The sequence below is a fragment of the Convolutriloba macropyga genome, chromosome 12 (genome assembly GCF_964194025.1).
Source record: "Convolutriloba macropyga chromosome 12, txConMacr16.3, whole genome shotgun sequence".
Lineage (NCBI taxonomy): Eukaryota > Metazoa > Xenacoelomorpha > Acoela > Convolutidae > Convolutriloba > Convolutriloba macropyga.
Window position 1 is genome coordinate 49,160,439 of NC_134479.1, and position 25,043 is coordinate 49,185,481.

The window sequence follows — 25,043 nt, forward strand, 5'->3', positions numbered from 1 at the left end:
CTAATTCACTTTCATATGAAGTTCAACCGCAGATAGAAAGTAAAAGAGAAGCGGCGAATCGTCTTTCAGATCCAACAATAAATGCGGCAGATTTATTGCTGGCCAAAATAGAAACAAACAAGAATGAAAAGACCAAACGTTATTTACACATAGGATTGTCTGCAATTTCATCATAAAAACTCTGTTCGTGGAAACCTATTAAACAAAAATAAATATAAAAGACAAAAGTGTGGCACAAACTATTTTCCCAAGAATAAAAGTTCAGAAACGAATTCAGAAGACTGAAAATAAAAGATCAAAAGAGCATTCGTTGACACAAACTAATCGTACTGTTTTTCATTCAGACAAAACCTTCAAGAATTCAATAACTTTGAAGAGAGTTAAACATATAATATGTATCTTTAAAACAACACATAACAAACCAAACACTAGCACCATTATCTGCGCTATAATTCTATGCAATACGCCCAAAAATGACTAAAGCTTGATTAAATGTAACGAATTCCTAAATTATTCTCCAAATCATACTCCTTCCTTCAAAAGAAAAGCCATGTCTCAATAATCAAGATATTGCTTGAAAAAAGGTACGCAAAAAAGTTCGAAAACTTATGGAGGAAATATTGCAGACTATGAAAACTCTCGATTCTATTTCAGTCTAACTAATTTTCATGAATTTAACTAAATACGACCGTAGTCCGATTTATCGTACGTTACATTGAACAAGATATTTTATTCAGCTGTGGGTATGTTTAAAAAACGTTCCTTTTTCTGCTCTAAGCTTCAACTCAAATAAACAAATTTTTCAAATTTGTTCATTTGAACAAATTTCAACAAATCAGGTTGCCTGGTGAACAGATGCATGATATAGACTAACAATTAAACTTAGCAAATAATCACGGCGAAAAATGAATGAGACCAGAGAAGCTATAGATCATCTCGGAATTAAATTAGTCATGAGACGGATGTTTTCATGTTTCCAGTATTGAGACCATCAAGCTCGGCAACTACGAGCGCGTCGTTAAAAAGACTTTAAAAAGCACCCACAAAGCAAGAGGGCACAAGCGTTTTGAAAGAGCTCTAAATGTTTCAATCTATCGCGATATCTTTTTGTTGAAACGATTAAAAGGTTAAAAAGAACCGACGACTGAAGCATTTGATGAACAAAAAAATATTCTGTTCCAGATGAGTGTTGTGTACTTACCACAACGCCCAGGCTAAAATTAAAGTTCTTGATTTCCAAAAAAATATCTCAAAGTCGTGAAATCAAAATCAAGCTTCAGCTATAAAAATTGCTGCTACTAATCATTGATTTTCCGAATGCCATAGAAATAATATTCCAAGGCAATCTCAAAAAAAACCATTGCATCACCTCCAGTCTAAATCAGAGAGTGCCGATGTTTAAAAAACATTGCTAACTCGCCATACTTTCAGTGGTAAGCGACTGAAAGTGCCTGGTCATAGATTTAAAAAGCAACGATATTAAAACTAAGAGAAAACGAATAAACGGAGAACAACAAGAGGCCTCTTGCAGACCAAGATGGAAAGAAACCTTTACAGATGAAAAATCTAAAAAGATCGATACTTAATTTGCATCAATGATTCCAATTGTTACTGTTTCTCACAAACTTTGTCCACCACTGATAGCATTCTAATTGATTCAGTTTTTAAGATTAAAACTATGCTAAAACTATAAATGACTAACAAGGCGGCTCGGTAATGTGCAATGGCACATAAGGTTCCCACCCCGCCCATCCACAATTTTGGCATAATTATCTACCAAATGAGGAACAGATAGAAAAACACAAAAATTATTTTTTTGGGAATCCCAAAAAACTCAAAAAAGCACAAGTATTTTTCAAAAAAAATAGTGAATGAACGATAAGATAGCCTCCAAAGCAAATAACTCAGAGGAGCAAAAATTGATGCAATTGATTGCTGTGATATGCCAATATTAAGAAAGCAAGTCAAGTTGAACAGCAAAATCAAACAACAACAACAACAACAAACATTAATTACATCAAAAAATTTATGTCCGTTTTGAAAAAAAGAAATTTAATAACAAAGTTAACATACCATCAGATAAAGCTAAAACTAAACAAAATAACGTATAAATCACCAGAAAATATATGGGACCAGTCCATAAAAAGTTTTGGTAACAATTAGACAAAAAAGAACAAAAACAAAAAAGCTAAAAAATTCGCTTTTTTAAACAATTAAATTCAAGTTAATAAAAAACATTAGAAACCAAAAAAAATATCCCAAAGGTTTACGATTACCAATTCTACTGTAGAAGGGCATTAGGAACTGTAGTAGTATATGGCCACAAAGTAGTATATGGCGACAAAGTAGTATATTGCCATTCATTAGTAAGACTAGGTAACAAGTTGACAAAAAAGCGAAACGTAAAAGTATGTAACAGTTTTGATTTTTTTTCAAAGCAAAATTACATCCAAAGTCATGAAAGACAATAATTACAAAAAGAACTAATTAAATAGGGTCACTTATTCATCCACAGGAAGCCATGAGACCTGCAAATAACCAGATTTTTTCTTGCGTGTACAAAAACAGCGTCAAGTATGACAAAAACCAAATTAATTTACTTTTTTTGTGAAAAACCGGTGTCGAAGCCAGTAAGGTCATAACGAATACAAAAAAATAGATTTTGGGATATCAATCCCCTTTGACACCTTGCCTTGTCACCCATAATGTCATATTTGACCTGTATTTAACTAACAAGATCAGGTAACAAAAAGAAATTCAAAAAGAACAAAATTGCGAAGTTAAAAAGTTTTTTTTAGTTATGTTAAACAATTTTTTTCAAAGTCATGGAAGCCATCAGCTACGTACTAATATCAGAAGATCTGTTCATCAATTTGTCCATGAAAAACCGATGAAACCTATCCATTTACAGAAAATTTCATACGACCCAAACGACTAAGTAAAAATGACAGTTAAAGACAAAATTTCAATTAATTTCTTAAAGAAAGAGCTGTCGGTGCTGTCAAAACGGTAATCTACGTTGTTCAGAATTTTGATAAGTGCAATTATGATATATTTTGAATGCTTATTATGTGATATGAGAACTGTCAATAATGTGATAAGGTGACAAAACTAGAAAAACGTGAAAAACTGGCAAATATCTTAAAACAAAAAACTGAAATCTAGTAGTATCAAAGCCAGAAAAGAATAACTTCAGGTTTAGAACCACAACCGAGACTAAACTTCAAATCAGTAGAATGAAGAAATATTCTTTCTTTGCTGACACTAAGCTAGAAGTTGAACAAATTAAGAAAAAAATAGAGGAAAAGTTAATTAAGCCATTATTTATTTGAAAATCAATTATTTTTAAAGGTCGAAATGACCATAAACTTCAAGTAAAAATTTAAATGCATCAGCTTGGAGCTCCTTAGAAAACCAAATAGACCTACCACTCGTGCGCTTTGATTTGATATGTTCTGTTCTTTTTTATTTAAAAAAGATGTCTTTTTTTTTAAAAAAAAAAGACCGACTGATTGCAATCCGACTTCTTTTTGGATTGTAACAGTCCAAGATTGGCCCAAAACTAGCCCTGCTAATGCTTATTGTCCGTTAGGAACAATTGATTTTTCGAATGTTGTAGATATAGATAATTTGATCGTTGAAAACTCAAAAATAAATTCTTCATTTCTGAAAACCAACGAGTAAAGTTAGCAAAAAACGGCGAAGTTTTTATTACAGAGCACCCTCAACGAACGCCGAAGTAGGAATAGCCCCCTTCTGAGTATACAAAGGTTGTATGAGTATTGTTTTGGGCTGTACTGCAGGCAAATTTAATCAAAGTGGACTAAAGTAGCTTATTTCGTGCCGTTTTTTGATGAAACAAGCCGAATTTTGTAATATTTATCCAGAATTTTTTTTCCGAAAAATTAAATCAAAACAATCAACAATGCTTGTTTGTCTTTAAAAATATAGTTAACGACACTATTCTCAAAAATTTTTATTAAATTTTAGCAAAATTGACGAAAATTTAGGCGAAAATTCCGGAAAAAGTGAATAAAAACAACGTGAATTCACTCTACTTTTCTCATAAGTTTAAACCTCGATAACTCCCTGTATAAAACGAAAATTTAAAAAATCTTTTTAATTCCATATTCTACGCCGGACGAGCTTTCTAATGATACCAGTCTCAACTCTCTACGATGAATATATCGATCGGCGAAAATTCACGGAACAAAAAAAAAACCCATTTGAGTGTATAGTTCCTCCCCCCTCAAGAGGGTCGGAACAATAAGAAGAATGACTAATGACTAACTATTGACTAATAAGAAGTGCAATGGAAACAAAAGAGAGGCTGTAACCCCTCAGCGGCTCGCCATTTTTTCAATTTTCTTCCGAATCTCTTACAAGTCAATTTTCTTTACATATCTCAAAATTGAACGGTCGGGGGAATAAAATTCATCTCATTTAAAAGCTATTTCAACAACCCAAAATTCGTTTACAATATTGTTATGTTTACTGTTACATTTACAGTTTCCATTTGCGAGCTAAATAAAGAAGGTAGCCCCCTACCAATTTTTGCAAATACTGGTTGATCGTAGAATATCAAATTATTGATTTTCTGGCTCGTCATTTTTCAACAACTTTTACCAAGAAAATTAAGATTAACCTTCCATAGCAAAATAAATAATGTCAAGGTTTAATATTCACACATTTTCATCATCTCATTCTAGCTCTATTCAGCAATGTCTTTGTAGATAATGCTTTTGTGTACTAACTGAAAAGACTGTAAGGAAAGCTTGTAATGATTCATAAAAATTTTGTTATCATTGACTGTATTTTGTAATCCTTAACGTTCCCATCATAACAAGCGTCTACATGCAACAAATTTTTGGGTAAATTCACCTACTTTTATACCTGAGTTCCAGTGTATCTTAAAACAAGGACAACACTTCGCTTATACTTATCAGTTCAACTGGTCTGTAAGTTGCAGGAACGCTATAAAAGTAAGATAATTTTGGTACCAGTAGACGCTTGTAAAATGCAGGGCAAAATCCAATCAACACTGAACAGAGAACTTCAGAAATTGATCTTGTGAATCTGGGGGTATTTTGTGTCTTCTGTGTTAAAGGAATCAGTAACACAAATTATGTTTCTTTAGATGAAGCAGATAGAGCAGTACATGACGCATAGAAAACTTCCCCCTGACTTGCAAGTGAGGGTTCACCAGTACTATGAGTACAAATACAAGGGAAAGATGTTCAACGAACAGGACATTCTGGACGAACTCAATGACTGCCTACGCGAGGTAATGCTCCTCCGCTGTGCTGACATGTCACGTGTTGGGGTGGGGGGCTTTATAGAATCATAAGATGGAATAGAATCATAAAAATCTATCATCCGAATCATTCATTTTCACTGGAAATATCTCCCCATTATATTTCCAAATTTAAGCGGGGTGGGGTGGGGGTTTCTATTTAATTATTCCTTCGTTTTTCATTCATGTAGATTTTCTCTTTTCCAACACGTCAGGTGTGGGGCTTATGAATCACGCAACCTTTTTAACATGGCAAGTTGATTAAGGCTAACCTTTAGTGCTAACCTGTTTTTGCCAAACTTTAAACTAAAAATATGGCAAAAACAGACACGAACGCCAACAAACTAAGCTCAATTATATAACAATTTTTGATGACAACAACATTAAAGACGCCTCAGTGAATAATGAAGCAAACAGGGAAAAATTCCTGAAGATCTGATGTAAACAATTTCACGCTTGGAGACTTTTGTTCACGAAACAGAACCAATTTCAAGCCCAATTCATGGATTGTTAACACAACTTTAGGCAAAGGAAAATTCGCGCAAGCAGTTGACCACATATAAGGCTAATTTAGTTCGATTACGGCGGAAAAACGGTCATAAAAAGGTTGTCCAACCCAAGATTTATTGCAGAAGTATAAATAATTTACTATACACTGCTTATCAAAACACGTTTTGTTTCATTTGGCTGTGAATCGTACAAACAAGATTTTTCGAATTTTAAAGAAATTTGGAAAATGAAAGAAAGAAGAAGACGACAGAAACATTGAAGTCTGGAATTATGACTAAGAGCTACGAAAAATATTGTCTTTGGATCGCAAACTTTTCTCAACTATTTTGAACTTCATATAATAATCGGAACAAAAAGGGAAAGAAAATTATGGACATGAAATTGAGAAGTATCTTAGATTAGAAATCTTACTCTAATCTGCAATCAGGGAAAATCAATTAGTTTTAAAAACTAAATTAATTTTCAAGTATTTAGTAAATATAAAATTGTTTCCTGGTGTTACAAATACAAGCGTCATGGATTATATATACAGTTTTTTCTAAACAAAATGCAGCACCAGAGATGACACTATTAGATCGTCTGGTCCTTTTTCAAGTGCCTCTTTCCATTTTCATAAAGTTTCTATAAATTCTTAGATAAATTTTCTTTTTTATTGGTACAGACGTAATTACTAAGTGATATCATGGTCTAACTTAACTGATACTGAACATCAAGACTCCACCAAGATATTCTGCTTAAATTGGTTTAGGCTGAAAATCGAAAATTTTCCAGACAACAACAGTACCAAATTGACAAAAACACAGAAGCGAAATGAACATAATCAACCAGGGCATAGATCCTTCGTGACTGATAGCAAAATGTGACCAATTTATGGGTCTTCGCGTTAATTTGAAAGACAGTTTCAATTCACGGAGATAGCGATTTAATCCATGGGTTTGACGTGCAAATATTTCGTCTTTTGAGCTTTCTGAATGTTGTTATCAAATTTAGCTTGTAAATTTAGACAAACTGGCGCAAGCGTATGATCTCTCCAGTATCAAGTCTTCTAAGTCGAGCTTATGGCTTCTATGCCGAGCCTATGGCTTCATAAAAAAAGGCATGGCTTACATGTTTGTTTTAAGAGAAAAGTTATATTTCAGAAAAAAACATTTTTCAAACATTGAATCTGCAGCTTACCAAAATCTCCATATTGCAAATCACCCATCGCTTAAGCACTGGTAGCAATTTTCAGCATTAAGGAATTGTATTAGACAAAAACATATATCCAAAAATTGGCACCTTGCCCACAAAAAAGAATTTGCTTTTTAATCAACATCAATATGACGTCAATTCCCGTAATAACAAAAATTTTTATTGAGCACTCGAACTAATAGCTGGCAGATTGTCAAAAAAAGAGTGAGGTGGGTCACGTGTGACCAAAAAATTTAATCACGCGAATGAACAAACAACTCTCCCTCTACTTAGAGTGAAAAATGACGTCACGCACGCAATTCAGTTACAACTGCATGGACGAAAAAAGCCGATTTGAAGTGATATGATCGCAAAAAATCTCGACGACGAAAATAACCAAAAGAAGGCCATCGCTTTGCCGCTGTTAAAAAACAAACAAACTTGAAAACAAGATCAAGACTGGGCAAAAAATAGTCAAAAAACATTAACTGATTCCTGCTTATATTTCACTTAACAAATGAGCTGTAGTGAAAATGAACATCGACTCAAATATGCCTGAATAACAGAGAACGTTGTAAAACAAGTAATTCTTCACAAAAAAAAGCAAATTCAAAACTTGCGCACTGCAGCCGTGAAAACTCGAGATATACAATTGCGAGCCACAATCTATTTGCTAGACCAAAACAAAACTGAGACTGTGATCGATCTATTTGAAAATAATCTGAATTAATATAAATTTCATGTCCTCAACACAAAACCCAATCTTGCAGTATTTAGAAGACAACATATCAATTGAACTCCCGTATTCACACCGCTTAAGAAAAAATAAATCAAAATAAAAATGTTCTAAAACGGACTGGACCAGGTTGGGAACCAAGTTCACCTGAAAAATATTTTAAAAATGCAGAGTCATAAACTGTAAAGTTCTAATAAATCGTGCTGTTTAAGACTCGTAATCATTAGTAGGTTTAGAATAGAGGTAGAATAAAAATTAAAAAGTCGGGCAAAAAAAATGCAAAAGTTGATGATATAATGGCACAAATCTAAATTGCTCTCAATATATTGGACTCCAGCCAAGCTACAAAGTGACTTGTAAACAAATTACAGTATAAACAATAAATTAACCCATTTCAGTTTCGAAAACACAGGAAATCAGGAAACTTGCCCAAATTAGGTAAAATTTCTGAAGCAGTAAAAACTCGAGACAGACTCAACATTGTACACTTGATTGAAGACAATAGCAGGATTCTAAAAGATAGTAGCCACTATCTATATTCTACACCGAAACTATGTCAAATAATAAACGTTTACACATGGTTTTTTCTCAAACAGCACTGTTGAGACATTTCTGCAGTTACTATGTTTTACATTTCACGTACTCTCGCGTAAGCGACAAGGAAAAAAATCACTACAGGTCTCCTCTATCGTAAATATTGTAATAACACTTTTTCATTGTAGACTTATAATTTTAAATAATTGAAAACAGTAATAAGTTGATCAAAATTTGTTCATTTTGGGTGAGCAAACAGAAGGAGGCTGCAGTTTGAGAGCTACAATCTAAATGAACCCTGCTGTTGTAATCTAACAAAAGTCAACATCAGGTTTTCAGTGCTTCAAAGCTCATTGAACAGCGCACTGCTTCAAACAATCGAGAATTAAGCATCAATACAAGTTCTTCATCTGCAACGCTTCAAAAACAGCGCTTTGAAAGAGTGAAAACTCGAGACAGACGCAACATTGAACCTTTATTTGATAACAACTGCAGGATTCTACAAGAAGATAGCTCTCTAATTGCAGCCACTATCTATTTGCCATAACAAAAAGAAGCCCAAACTCTGAGCCACCTATTGCACTATTTTGGATTAATTTAAGTTTTAAACCTGAACTCAAACACGCGTATTTACAATAAGTATGATAGATTACTCTATTTGAAACTAATCTGAATTAATGTAAATTTCATGTCCTCAACACAAAACCAATCTTTCAGTTGCACTCAACACATCAGTTGCACTCCCGTATTCACACCGCTTAAGAATAAATAACCCAAAATAAAAACGTTCTAAAATGGACTTGTCCAAATTGGGAACCAAGTTCACCTGAAAAATAACTTACACATGCAGAAGTCATAAACAGAAAAACTCAACTAAATCAAGCTCTTTAAAACTCCTACACATTATTAGGTTTCTAATAGAGGTAGAATAACATTAAAAAGCAGGGCAAAGAAAATACAAAGTCGATGATATATTGGCAGAAGTCTAAACCACTCTCCATGTATTAGACTCCAGCCAAGCTACAAGGTCATTGTATACTTATTATCAACCTGCTGTAAAAACAAAAAAAAATTAACCCATTTCAGTTTCGAAAACAAAGGAAGACCGGAAACTTACTAGAATTAAGTAAAACTTCTGAAGCAGTAAAAACTTGAGACAGACGCAACCTTGTACCTTTGTTTGATAACAACTGCAGGATTCTACAAGAAGATAGCTCTCTAATTGCAGCCACTATCTATTTGCCATAACAAAATGAAGCCTAAACTGTGAGCCACCTATTTCAATGTTCTGAATTATTTTAAATTTTAAACCTGAACTCAAAAACGCGTATTTACAATACGTATGATAGAGGACTCCCGTTTTCCACTTACAGGTCCGAAAAATAAAAATTCAGCAAAAAATTGCCTTTCTCTGACTTGAACTGCGTCAAAAAGAAGGAAAAGTCATTATCATATTCATGGCACCGCTTTATTTCCTCCCATACCGATACTACCCTGAGTGCGCCAATGACCTATCCCTTCTTTTTCATGCCTTGCACGTCAGAGAAGAGCAAGATTTTGCTCACTCTTTGGTTTTGCATGTTTTTGTCCGACCCAATAACTATTAACAGATAAAAATTGAACACTTATAAATGGTAAAAGTCTCAAAAACCGTCGTTGAAAACCCAAACCCACACTAATACATGCTTAACACTGCATGCTTTTTATGTTCTTTGGGCGCCACTTTTTGCCTGCTGGCCATTGCTTAAAAAGATTCACAAGGTTCAAACCCAAATAACCCCTCGTTTCTGATGACCCCAAATTATAAGGCCGCTTGAATATGTTGAGAAACATGTTGCTCATTAACTCGGCAGTGAATTAGTATATAGATTTTCAGGTGATAAATATAAACATTGCTTACGCAATTCAAAATCCTACACTACACGAGAATTTTAATAAGTCTGGCTTTGGTCCGTATTTTGACGCAATAAATAATGGTTCCAGCTATTCAACTATAAATTATGGAATAAAAATTATAGTCTACTCGTGCGGTTTTAATTTGAAGGCTCTATTTGTTACATTTCAAACTTATCAAATTAAAGTCGATATATTTCTCAAGAAGCGTCAGCATGCCTTAGACACAGTAGTCAATATTCTCAAATAGGTGTCAAATTATCTTTTAAGCTGCACTAAAACGAAACCAGGATCGGGATTATAATTTATGAAATTTATTATTATTTTTCATGAGCTAGAACTGAATCTATATCAACTGCAAATTTAAAAACTACAGACGAAAATACAGACCAAGTTGGAAGCTCGCTGTATAAAAACCACAGACAAAATTCATGGAATAGGAAACTAATGCTGCAGGATTAAATTTGAGTTTTATCGCTAAATTGACCGTCTGTCTTTAAATGATCAAGATATACAAAATGAAGTTATTTCATAAATAAGAAGTATCAAAATATTTAAGCCAGAGACAGCGAAGATTTAGGGTTACGATAGAAAACCTACATAAACTTAACTTCTTCGAAAGCTGAAACTCTCCTGTTTTAAAATGCGCTTAAATATCTGACAGTTTAGAGAACAAAAATAATTAAAAGCATGAAAGAATCAAAGTGAAAGTCGTAATCGTGTACACACTAAATAATGTTAAGGTAATTTTGCCTTGACAAAATACGGCAAACTTTTGTTAAGGGATAGTTAAGGCAAACATAACCTGAACTTTAGCTTAATTTGAGTTCAGGTTTAAAAAATTAACTGAACCATGTTAAGGTAAAGTTACCTCAACTTTCGTATTTGTAACATATCATGCACTAAAAGGCACATTTAACAGGAAAAAAATATCTTGAGTTTTCAGTTAAGTAAAGGCGTTTTTCAGGTAAATTTACCTTAATTCTTAGTGTGTATATAAAAGTCAAATTTCTGCAGCATTTATAGCTGCCCACAAACTTTGATTACTTGAACTCCTCCTATTTTCACTATGTTTATTCTGCTCTTACTTGTCTTGCATGCTTAGTCTTTTCTTTCGTAAAGTTTGCAACTGGTTTTCTTAAAGCAAGAAAAAGCTATTGGTAATCGGGTCAAAATTTCAGTAAAACAGCAGGGCGTTCGTTCTATCTGCATGCTTGAAACATTTCCCATCTCTGTTTTCATTTTTAACGTGTGCTTTCCTGAAATTAACGATTCATTTTGCAATGGGCGACCGAACAGTGATACACTATTTTACGCCAAAACCAACGGTTATCCAGCAAGAATCTTCATAATTTTCAAGATTACTCAAAATTATACCAAAGTCGTGCAACATCTTGCAAGATAACCGTAGGAATTGGTCTAGGGTATGCCCTTTCTTGTTACTTTCAGCTCTGCTGCATCATTCCGAAACTTAATTCTGAAATCTTGGAAAAAAGCGATGCAAAAATTTCATAAACAGTAAATATCAATTAAATCAAATTAATAAAGGCTTGTTTGTTTATACAAACTGGCATAGGTTTTGATTCATTTACATCAGAGTAATTTTAAAAAAACAAAGTTAGATTTAGTTTTCAAAGAGCTTCATCCTCAAACAGGCGCAAATTTTAGACATTCTTGAGAAAGATATTACAATTTTATGCAACATATTACAATTTTATTATATAACAATTTCATGAAATTCGCGCGAACAGTCATAATTTTGCATTTTTAAAAACGGCTAAAACGACGATACCAGCTTTTTCATGGAAATCTTTCTTTTGACAGTGTATTGTTGCCTAAAGCTTAATTTCTTTGCATCAGAATTGTTTCGAATCATTGTGTTCACTCATCCATCAACTGCAATATGTATACACTGTCTCAGTCTCTACCAACACACACTGAAAACCATAGAACAATTCCAGACATCTCGAATCTTAACTAGACAATAAAAATAGACACTTAAATAGTCTATTTTTAAAAACACGTTTAAATGCCTCAACATAATACAATCATAAGTTCTTTTCACAGCGCATAATTTGACACTGTGACATGTCTTAAATGGGAGCTAAGAGGCTTCTTTTATCCATAAATCAGTTCAATTTTTCCCTAATTGATCAACTTCTTTGATTCTTTGTTCGGCTATTGTTAAACCACTCAAAGTTAAGCAGATAAATCGGAAATGTGGTTAAATCAGCGCTAGTGTTAAATTCCCAGAAAATGACTAACTGCTGAGGTTATTGTTTGAAATATTTAAATGGTTTTTTCAGAGAGCAGAATCAACACATGCGCAAACATTAAGATTTTAAATTCATACAAAAGTCAACATGCGCAAATACCCCCACCCCATTTAGCCTAACTTATTTCTCCCAGGTTCTCGGAATGTGATCAGCCACCAAATGCACAAAACAAGCATTTTCAAAGAAAGCTGAAAGGCTCCCAAAATTTTTCTCATTAAAAGCCAATTCTATCTATTCCTCTATAACGAAGTCCATTTTTTCGCAAATATTATGCATAAATTTCTCCTTGCTTTATCTGATAACTACATGAGCCTGATCTAATAGTGACTTCTTCTCTCTAATTCAATAGATGAGCACGTTTCTTTCCATAAAAGGGTACAAGCACAGGATCTGGCCATCATTCCAAAATTACTCCCCCAGTTGACTGGGGTGGGGGTAAGATATAGGGTAATAGGGTGACTTGTGTTGGAATGACAAAAAAGGAAGAAGGAAGGAGAGAAATCTAATTGAGACTCTTCAAAGTGTGCTTAATTTGCTTTGTGTCTCAGAGAGACTGAATTGCATTTTATTCAATAACCTTACACCAGTTATAACTAAATTTAACTTTGTGTCTCTTCATTCCAATTCAGACTTCGCGATGTTTTGCTTTTAAGTGACGTCCGCATTGGCTTACACACAACGTACAAATATTATGGATTGAATAATACATATAATGTTTTTGATATCGATTTAAAAAATTTCAAGAAATTTTTTGATATTGATTTTAAAAATTTTTAAGAAATTTTTTGATATTGATTTGAAAAATTTTTAAGAAATTTTTTGATATTGATTTAAAAACTTTAAAATTAAGAAACTTGTAGAAACTAATGGAAGGAGATAATAATGGCCGCCTCTTTTTACAGTGCAAATGTAAAAAAGGACCAACAAATCTGCAGAAAACTAAAAAGAAGTTTTTATGGATTTTGGCAGTTGAAAATAATGTAAGGAAACCAGGAAAGAGACTAGACAAGTCAGGTGGAACGGAAGCGATTAATGATTTCCTTATCAAAAGATATGCGATGGGTTGCCCTAATCGGACGTCCTCTATAATTCAATATCAATGATATTGTCTGAGGGTTGAGACAGAGAAACCAAATGTATATTGTGCATAAAAAGCTCGTTCAAAACCAATAGGGGTCAATTTTCACAGTAGTTGCGGCTGTTTACACGCCCCCACCCCACCCTCTCCCTTAGATCTTACCGGGAACAAGGTGTGGCATAGCCAATCAATCAAATAGTATTTCCTCCTAGAGAAAAATTGTTTTCAAACAATCGATCGAAATCGGGTCTTCCCATAGTAGCCTCTCAAGAAATTATAGCCCCCCATTATGGTATATTTACCAAGATTGGGGCGGCGCTATAGGTTATCTGACCACCACGCTGGAGGGGGGCTATAATGGGAACGACCCTCAAATTCCATTTGGATAAACAACCCCAGTAGATTAAGATACTATAACTTTCAAGTGGTAGAGAATTCATAATAAAGTCCGCTTTGCAGATCACTGTTTTGACTATCGCCCGTTCGTAACGTGCTTTTGTTTGCTTTTTTACCCCAAAAATTTATGCACACCCCAAAAATGATTATTATCAACTGAAACGAAAAGTTGATGCTGTTACACACAGATCAATTCAAATTCCACGGACATTTTTAATTGCTCAAAAATTCAAACAATTGGGTCACAGAAAACACACATACCATTCTTTTTTGATAGTCAAACCCCGATTTGAATAAAATCAGATGACCAGAAGTGACAACTGCCTTTTATAGGCAATTTTATTCAAAACTCGGTTCAATTAGCGCTCAATTTTTCTACACCTTGTCTGCAAAACAAAGCAAGAAGCTTTTGGTACGTTTTCAAAGACTATCAATACATTTCGTAAATATCTCAAAATCAAATTCAAAACAAAATCTGTCTTCATTTTATCAAATATTCAGAAACGATAACATTTTCAAGAGCATTTCACAAGTGCACGGAATCTGTCAAAATAAGAGCAGAAAATTTCGTGCGACGGATAAAATAATCCCGTCTAATTCAGTGCAATTTTCCCCAAATTTCTTCAAATTGTGAAGCACCTGTTTTGAAGGGTTCTTTTCAAGTGTTTTTTCTTCCCTAGGAACAACGAAAAAGAATGAATCTTTAAATGAATTCTATGCAATTGTTCCAATAAGTTGTAGACAACAACACTGGATAGAAATATTTCTATAAAGCTTAGTCGAGCATGTATACATGTTAAAAGACGACCTTCAATTATTTCAGCACTCCCAATAAAAAATTAAGAGTTAGAAAAAAAAAAGAAGGCCTCCAAATAATAGTGAAAAAAAATCACAAGGCTGAAAACTATCTATTAATCAGTATGCATGCTCACTGCATACTCAATTTTGAGTAATTGTCTAAAAATCAAGATATAAGGCAAAAAATAACAGGCCTATTCTGAGAAACATCTAACACGGACTCATTTTTTGAGCAAACGCCATTTTTAAAAAGTTCAGAAAGCAACAGTCTAAAATAAACGAGAAGCAACAAAACATCAAAATTCAGCAATTGCGTCTTTACTGAGAAACTAAAAGGAGAACCAAATGATGCGAAAACGATACGAATTTCTTATATTTCCAGATTAACCCTTAAAGATTCAACATAGATCAAAATTTACATACATAAAAGGCAAAAACTTAAAAAATAGAAATTGTGATTAAGTTTTACTCATTACGTGGCAAACATGAAAAACTGCTGTTTTTGAGTTAATTTCGCATTTTGTGGACACGACTGAAACTAACTGCCGCCAATTTTACTTTGCGTCAGTTTTGTTAACGATGAAAAATGATTACATTACGTTAATAGCGGACATAAGTATTGACTGCGTCACTCATGTATCAAAAGTATTGATTGCATCACTCAAGTAAACCATGTAAACGATTTTAACGTTCAGTTAGTCCAAAACCCATTGCTCAAATTCAACCAGTAAATACTTGCGACCCAATTCAGAGACTAAATCGTTCTTGTGAGCAGCGATATGCGTAGTTTCACAACTTGTCGTGGTCGATAACACGGGTCAAAGAATTCAATAAGTTGAATTTTAAATTAAATTTTGAACTGAAAATATACAAAAATTAGCTTGTATTTATAGTGGTTATCTATGCGAAAATATACAGAGAAAATTTAGATTAGCTAAAAATATTTTACATGATTGGCATGTGAATAGATCTTAACTCCGAATCCCGGAGGTGACTTTCTATTTTCATCAACATTTCATGAGAATCATATTGATGTTTCATTGAAACCATCACATCCTCCCTCCTTTTTTAAGCAAGTTTGTGGGTATAGGTTCTCCAAATCTGTCAGGTTGTTTTCTGTTCCTGGTTGATGTTCGTGAAGGCTCTGAGGTTTCCGGTTGTTGGTGCTCTGCAGATGATGTGGCTGCAGAAGCTTCATCTTGATGTGAAGGTCCCACATCTGTGTTCTGAGGTTGTGGTTCTGATTGAGATATGGTCTCCTCCACTGCTGGTTCAGTTTTCATATTGTCCTCGTCTAGTCTCGCAATTTGGTTGTCGCTCACTAGAATAGTCCGTGCTGAGTTTTCGGGCTGTATGAAAGATGTGTTCAAGCCCTTCCTGATGATGAAGGTAGCAGGAACTGTCTTTGTCTTTTCGTTGGCCTTGAATAGAATGGGTTCGCACAAGTCGAAATCTGCTATTGCTGGTAGTCTCACTCTGCGTCCCAACAGGAGTTCAACTGGAGTTTTGCTCCTCGTCTTTGAAGTGTTGCGATGTGTCATTAGTGCCCTTTGCAGGAATGCTCCAAATGACACATTAAAGTTGGGACTCCACGCTTGAAGTGCCCGTTTCACTGTCTGAACTGCTCTTTCAGCTAGCCCATTAGCTCTTGGATGATAGACGGGTGATTCTATTTTCTTAATTCCCAGTGATTCACACCACTGTTTAAGGTCACCACTTACAAATTCAGGACCATTAACAGAAACTAAAGTTTTTGGTATTCCGAATCTTGCAAAGATTTGACTAAGATATATTTTAACTGTTTCTGATGTTCTACTTCCCGCGGGGAAGGCTTCTATCCAACCAGAACCCGCGTCAACAATTACTAATATATTGCCTTGGTCCTTAACATAACCCCAGTCCATGTGGAGCCGTTCCCAAACGTCGGCTTCTGGCCACGTAGAGACTGTTTTTCCCAGGCTAGGCCTGTTCAATTGACAATTCTGACATTTACTAACAAAGTGTTGAACGTCTTGGGTAATGCCAGGCCACCAAGCTATCATTCTGACTGATGCCTCAGTTGCATTCTTTCCGGGATGTGTCTCATGCGCTTTTGCCAAAACCAAGTGTCGTAGTTTGGGTGGAATGAAAGGAACAACACCTCTGAAGATGATTCCATTATGTAAAGTAAGTGCATCTTTCTGTTGTTCGAATCCTTTTTCCACTTCTGAACATTGTTTCCAATTGCCGCTTTTGATTCGTTTCATTATGTCCTGGAAGAGTCTGTTTGTTCCAAGTTCAGTTTTGATTTCTGCTTGGGTCACCAAATCACTCTGAGCGAAGTAGATGTTATTGATTGCGAAGCACACTCGATCGTTGTCGGATTCGTCTTCGTCAAAATCCATTCTGCTCAAAGCATCTGCATGGGGTATCTGCTCCCCTGGTGTGTACTTCAACTCATAGTCGAAACCCATTAGAGCTATTGCCCATCTTGTGATTCTCGCTGATGCTGTCTTCGGGATCTCCTCGTCTGGTGCAAAGAGATATTTGAGTGGTTTGTGGTCAGTCTGTAGGGTAAATCGTCTTCCAAGAAGGAATTGCTTCAATCTTGTGACCACAAAGACAATTGCCAGTGCTTCCCGCTCTATGTTCGAGTAGTTTTGCTCCGCTGGAGTCAATTTTCTCGATACATATATGACTGGATGTCCTTCTTGCGAAAGAACCCCGCCAATGGCTTTTTCAGAGGCGTCAGTAGTAACTGTTGCTTCTTTTTTGTAGACTATACGGCTGTACTAGTGGGTTAGCACATAATTCATTTTTTATGTCTTCGAAGGCTTTTTGTTGCATTTTGCCCCATGAGAAATCGCTATTTCTCATGTTATTTAAGGGTAGCATTTTTGTTGCAAAATCAGGAATCATTCTTCCGTAAAAATTAGCTAGCCCAACAAACGATTCGAGTTGTTTATTGTTAGTTGGTGCTTTTGCATTTTTTATTTTTTCAACATGTTTGGGATCTGGTGCTATTCCCTCCTTTGAAATGGAGTATCCCAAAAAGCTAACGCTATCGACTGGTTTTGAGTTAGATTTTTTCTCATTAATAGTAAAGTGTTTCTCACGTAGTCGACTCTTGACTGCAAGCATTCTCTCGTCGAACTGCTCCTTGGTAGTTCCATACACCAATACATCGTCTTGAAAGATCACAACACCTTTGATTCCTTTGAGTGTTGATTCTATGCAATTCTGGAAGATTGAAGAAGAGTTTTTCAATCCCTGAGGTAGTCGGCACATCTTGAACAGTCCCTGAGATGTGTTGATTGTGCATATATCTTTTGCTTCTTCGTCAAGTTCAATTTGATAGTAGGCATCTGAGAGGTCAATTTTGCCAAAGTATGAGGCCCCATGTAGGTTATGGAAGATCGTCTCCATGTCTGGTATTGGGTAGTCCTCATCCATGACCTTGCCATTGATGTGCACTTTCAAGTCCACGCAAAGTCTCAGTTCTCCACTCTTCTTCCTCTGCCACACCACTGGAGATGCATTAGTGACTCCTCCTGGCTGTACCGGTTCAAGGATGCCTTGTCTGACCATTTGTTCCAGCTTCTCTGTGACCTTGTCTTGAAGAGGTAGAGGTATTTTTCTGGCTTTGCAGAACATTGGCTGTGTTCCTGGTATCAACTTCACATGAGCTTTGTAACCCTTCACAGCAGGTACGTGCTCGGCTGTTATGTTGTTCACGCCGTGCTTGGGTAGAAGGTCTCTACCAAGTAGTCCAAATTCTTTACCAGACTGCACAACTGCAAATTGTTTTTGAGTGAGCCTGCTTCCGTTCCACTCAACGTCACAAGTAAGTGATCCCAGAAGCGTTAATTGATGACCATCATAAGCTTCGAGATGTCTTATCTTACCATCCAACTGAGGTTTACCAAGCTCAGTCCATATTTTTGATGATATCACTGTGCTATCTGCACCTGTGTCTACCTGCATTTTTACTTTGCAGTTATTTATTGAGATGTATTCCCATGTCACAGACATGCTAAAGAATTGTTCTTTAGTATAAAACATTCCCATCTCCGATGCTGGAGATGCTTGCTCTGAAGAAACATTTTCTTCTTCGCAAAAGTTATTCTGTTTATTGTACTTACCTGAATTTGGTTGGGGTTTGCTTCTACACATTTTTGAGAAGTGTCCCACCTTTTCACAGGTGTTGCATTTCTTACTTAGCGCTGGACAAGGTCTACTAGAGTGTGGCTTACCTCCACACCTAGTGCACATGTTTTTGCTTTTATTAGTCGTAATCTTTTCCTTTGGTTTTCGAAAGGTCTTTTTGAAGTTGAACCCAACTTCTTCTTTCACCGTAAAGGGCTTATTACCTGATGACGAACTTGCAAAAGCCATTGCTTGACTTCTGAACTGTAAGCTCTCGGTCATTTCAGTAACCGACATTGCTGGTTTTGCTTTAATACCGTCTAGTAGTCTAAGTTTTGCTTCAGGGTCCCTCAAACCTGAGATAAACTTTATTTTTACCAACTCCTCTTCGGGGTTGGCCGCTGTTTTCAATTTTTCGAAGTCACAATAGCGTGCTTCTTCTCTAAGACGTGCTAGGAAGTCGTCATCTGACTCCCCTACACCTTGGATTACGGACAGAAATTTAGCCCTTTCTGCCGTTACTACTCTCTCTTTAGGAGAAATATAATTTTGAATCGCTAATCTGATGTCTTTATACGGAGTGTCTATCAAATTCCTAGGACTCATTAAGCTCCTAAGTTTAATGATTGCATCTTGCCCGCACATACTAAGAAAGAGATTGGTTACCTGTAGGTCCTGTACAGTACCATCGGTGTTGACTTTGTCCTCTTTCTTCTCTGCGCGACATTTCGCCACAAAAGACATAATCCACGCAGTAGCTGATTCTGCATTCTGTAGATCCAAAATTTGTCTGTCTGTAGCTGGTCTGGACACCATTGTCGTGGTCGATAACACGGGTCAAAGAATTCAATAAGTTGAATTTTAAATTAAATTTTGAACTGAAAATATACAAAAATTAGCTTGTATTTATAGTGGTTATCTATGCGAAAATATACAGAGAAAATTTAGATTAGCTAAAAATATTTTACATGATTGGCATGTGAATAGATCTTAACTCCGAATCCCGGAGGTGACTTTCTATTTTCATCAACATTTCATGAGAATCATATTGATGTTTCATTGAAACCATCACACAACTGTTTCCAAAATTGCTACCTTAACGCTCATTTCTGTAATTAATCGCCATTTATAGGTAGCTGTAATTGTTAAGTGTCTTCTTACTCCACAATTAGTATTGAAAGGAATAATCAGAAATTTATCACCAATCAGGCTTTCTTTGAATTTAGTATAATTAACAACTTGTTAGCTATCGCGGTTAAAAGGCGTGCGCAACTGAGACTGATTTGACACTTGCGACGAAGGGAATGGACAACTACGACAAAAATTGTCACTGTTGTCCACGCTTGTCAAAAACAGGCGTCGCAGAAAATTGAAACAGAAATATGCAAAATTGATGAAATTGAAGCTTGGCTTTCACATTCATAAATTAATTGTCCGAGACAAATCCTAGATTTTCCGATTTTCTTGCTTTCTATTTCTTTACTTCAGACAAATCCGATTTTCTTTACTTTCGGTACTACTGCTCCGGAGAAAATTTGAACTCCACAATTTTTCATTCTACTGCTGGTGTACTCGTTGAAGCAGGATAGTTGTCTTCTCCAAAAAAACAAAGAACTTGTTCATCTTTTGTAAATTCCTACATAAAGATCGCTGTGCTCAAGGGCAGTTACGAGCTTCTAGAGCCCCCGCGAGCTGCGGAACTTTTTGAGATTCAGAATGACTATTACTATTATATTACTTAGCCGCATATTTAAAAGCTGTTATTGAGGAAATTACGACGGCACCTTCGATGTTAATAAAAGAACGCAAAAGCGCGTAATATATGAGAATTTCGCTCTGGAAGACAAACTCAGGCGTTTCTACTTAAAACTAACTGAAAACCAACCTCAAAGTTTCAAAGTTTTTTTTATAAACTGAATAGTTCTACATCAGATACTAGACGCCGTTAGAGAACAATTTTACCGACGCCGCAATTTTATTTCGAGAATTCTGATGTGGCGTGGTGTCGTTTGGTATTGCGAAAATGAAACAATTTAAGTTATGATCAAAACCATTCCGGTTTTCGCCTGCTAACTCTTTGTTTCATATTATTTCAGCTAGAGCGAGTGTTTTTGACTAAAAACTGTAGTAGCTAGCTACCCAAAGTAGCGTTAATTTATGACACTCCATATCCCTACACCCCAAGGCTCAATCAGAAATATACGCAATATTTTTAGTAAATCTAACACCCAATGTTTATATGATGTTAAGGAGGTGCTGAACTACAACTGCCGAGATTTAGTCCGAGTCGTGCCTTTCTTCAAAGGAGCTGATCCACTATTCGTCTCTGCTGTAGTCGCTAAACTCAAATTCGAAGTTTATCAACCAGGTACATGCCATATACAACCAACAAACTACAATTCTAAACGACTTTCTTACGATTAATCTCATGTAAATGAACGTCGGAGGAATTGTTAAAATTGTTTGCTAGAGAGTCTCCGATTCCGAATCTCAGCCCTATACATTCAAACCGTGTTAAATCCCAGAACCCTGAAAATTCCAGTTGATGTTAAAAACAACAAACATTTGAATCTATCGAAACAAAAAAACTCTTAGAATTGTGGAAAAAACTCTGAACCCTGAAAATTCCAAGTGATTTTAATAATTGACAACAAACATTTGAATTCATCAAAAAAAACAAAACTTCCAGCATTGAACCAAATCACACTGACTCTTTGTTTATATCCGTGTCTATACAGGTGACTATGTGATCACGGAGGGGAGTATTGGGACTAAGATGTACTTCATCCAAACTGGGACTCTGGATGTGATTACTAGAGAGGGTTCTGTCGTCGCACAACTCACTGATGGAGCTTATTTTGGAGGTAACACGTAAAGACAAATTTGAGAGAAAATTATAACAGGTAAAAGAGGGAGGCACCTTTGTAAGGTGCGTCCGAACATAACATTCCTACTCATTTTTATGTTGTCTGCTCAGCCATGCGTAATTGAGGCTTCTTTAAACCATGAATTGACTAATGTCGGACAAATTACTATTGAACGACGTTCGGGGATTTCATTCAGAGGGGGATGTATAACCTAGATAATTTTTTATGGGGGCAAAAAATTCCGACCAAGGAGAGGATCGCACCCCTGTCCTTAGTTGTAACGCACTAAAGCATTAGCCACTCTGCGCTCAAGGCCATGTGACAGCTGATCTTGCATACGCATTCGTTTTAGCAACAGACTTAATTTCTGAATAAGCGCAATTTAAGTCAGGCGTGAGAAGAAATCAAAGAAATTCTCTAGAATTAAACAAGACACAAACGTTTACAATAATTGATTCGAAATTCGTTTGAGAGCAATTCAACAATAGCACGCCTCTGCATAAAAAATACATGAAATTGAGCGTGATAGCCGAATTAAGATGGGTGATTGACACCCCAATTAACGAGAGTTATATCCACTGTCTACGTTATGCTTGTGTTTGAGCTCAGCGCTTACTTAACCATAGCTTGAGGTTGAACATAGCCTGACCATTTTTGGTTGCATTGATGGTTCCAGTTAAAATTTTCAGACCCGAAAAAAGTCCAAAAGCACCAAAAAAGAGCATTGATGCTAACAACATGAAATCTTGAAATGTGGGCAAAAATAGAAAAGAACAGCTGAGAAAAGGCTACTGTTAATGCTCTGCACACTAAACGTCTAATGCTGCTCTGATGCGACAACGCAGAAATAAAGTTAAATTATTCATCCATTATTTTTTACTCATTAAATTAGCGTCTTTACTGTTAACAAGCTAGCGATAAAAACTTCAATTTTTATTTGACGGATAATTTGAGATTTGACGGATATGAAAAACTCATCAACGCAACATAAAAAACAGAAACCAGCTAAACATTTCTATCTGAAAATGTTGCCGGAAACATTCTATTACCAGTTACCGCGGCTCTGATTTTTCTATCAACTGATGCAGGCTACCACTGAGGTCTGGTGTCAAAGTCAAATTAAAATAAAACAAGGCGACTCGGTAATGTGCGATCGCACATAAGGTTCCGACTCCGCTCATCCACAATTTTGGCTTGATTGTCTACCAAATTAGGAACATAGAAAAACCCAAAAATTCAAGTATTTTAAAAAAAATTGGTGTATGAACGAAAAGAAAGTCTCCAAAGCAAATAAATGTGGCGGAATAAAAATGGCGCATTAGATTGATGAGATGTGCAAATATTAAGAAAGCGAGTCAAGACGAACAGCAAAATCAAACAACAACAACAAAAATTAATTAAATCAAAAACTTCAAGTCCGTTTTAAAAAACAAAACTTAATAACAAAGTCAAAATAGCGTCAGATAAAACTGATATTAAACAAAATAACTTGTAATTCAACGGAAACGATAAGGGAGTAGTCAATAAAAAGGCTTGGTAACAATTAGACAATAAAGAACAAAAACAGCAAAGTTAAAAAATTCGCTTCATTTTTTAAAACAATTAATTTTGAAATAATGAAAACCATTAGAAATCAAATAAAATATCCCATAGATGTACCATTACCAATGCTTCCATAGAAAGAATTTGAGAGCTGCCGGTATTTAATTTTTTACGCGGTTACAAAAAGAACATATAGACAACAAACAAAAAATCAAATAAAACTTAGCAGAAAACGCTTTCGAAAACGCTTTAAAGCCATACTATGGCCATCAAAATGTGTTCAATTTCACTTTCTGCAACCACCCACAATGAATTATGTGACTTCTCATCAATGAAGCAAGGTAACAAGTAGACAATAATGGAAAACAAATTGCAAAAATAAGTAACACTTTAAATTTTTTTCGAAAAAAAATATTTCCAAAGACATGAATGCCATTATTTACAGGAAAAAAATTAGTTAGATTCGTCTCTTCTTCCGAAAGAAGCCCATGAGAATTGCAATTATCCAGAAAATGTCTTATGTCTACAAAAAGAACGTCAATCAGGACAAAAACCAAAAACATTACTTTACATTTTTTCCGTGTCGAAGACAGTAAAGTCTTCGAATTATTTAAACATTAGATTGTGTGGCACCAATCTCTCTTGAATACTTTTTTGACAACAATAATGTCATATTTGGTTTGTAGTTAACGAGACTAGATAACAAACAGACAAAAAAGGAGCAAAATTGCGAAGTTACGAAAAGTTTTTTTTTTAATTCATAAAACAATCGTTTTCAGAGTCATGAAATCCATAAGCTATCTACTAATATCAGAAGATCAGATCATCTATTCATCCATGAAAAGCCAATGAAACTGGGCCATTATACTGGAATTCTCATACGATTAAACAGACAAAGCAAAAAGGACAGTTAAAGACAAAATTGAAAAAATTCATATTCTTCGAGAAAGTAGTGTCGAAGCCGTTAAAATCATAATCGATATCTTCAAGGATTTTAATATTATCAATCGTGCTCTATCTTGAAAGCCAATAATGTGATATACGAACTGTCAATAATGTGATAATGTAACAAAACTAGAAAACGTGAAAAATGGGCAAATACCTAAAAAAATTTTAAAATGTGAAATCTAGTACTATCAAAGCCAGAAAACCATAACTTATGGCGTAAAACCGCAATAAAGATTGAAATTTGATTTCAATAGAAAGAAGACGCATTCTTTCATTGCGGACAATAAGCTATAAATTGACCAAAGAAAGGAAAATAGGCAAAAGTTCAATGAGTCATTACTTATTTGAAAATCAAATAATTTTAAAAGTCAAAACGACCATAAGCTTTCAAGTAATCAGCTAGATACAATAGTGTGGAGCTAATTAGGAAACCAATTGGAACTATCATTAGTGAGCTGTTTTTGAAATGTTCTGTTATTTAATTATTGTAGAAGAGATCGAATTATTTTTATATAAAAAAGACCGACTTTTTATAATCCGAATTTTTTTGGGATTATACCAGTCCAACATTGGTCCAAAACTAGCCCTGCTAATGCTGTTTGTTCTTTAAGAACCATTAATTTTTCGAATGTTATAGATATTGATTTTTTGTTAGTTAAAAAAATCAAAAATAGATGCTGCGTTTTTGATAATCAACGAATAAATTTAGCAAAAAACGGCGAAGTTTTAATTACAGAGCACTCTCCACGGGATTTGATGTAAAAAAGCCCCCTTTTGAGTCTACAAAAATTGTGTTAGTGGTGTTTGGCGTCTATTTTTCCTGTAAATTTAATCAAAATGGACTAAAGAAACTTATTTCGTGCTGTTTTTGAAGAAA

The 25,043-nt window shown here is 35.1% G+C and overlaps 1 protein-coding gene across 5 annotated transcripts in view; it reads left to right on the top strand.

Moving 5' to 3' along the window:
- LOC142350896 (potassium/sodium hyperpolarization-activated cyclic nucleotide-gated channel 3-like) overlaps positions 1-25,043 on the top strand; it is a 92,455-nt gene that overhangs the window by 48,283 nt on the left and 19,129 nt on the right. For all 5 annotated transcript variants that reach the window (XM_075402901.1, XM_075402899.1, XM_075402900.1 and 2 more), the window contains 3 exons: positions 5,138-5,284; positions 21,060-21,177; positions 21,548-21,673. In XM_075402901.1, coding sequence (XP_075259016.1) covers positions 5,138-5,284; positions 21,060-21,177; positions 21,548-21,673 — 391 coding nt within the window. The remainder of the gene's footprint in view (positions 1-5,137; positions 5,285-21,059; positions 21,178-21,547; positions 21,674-25,043) is intronic.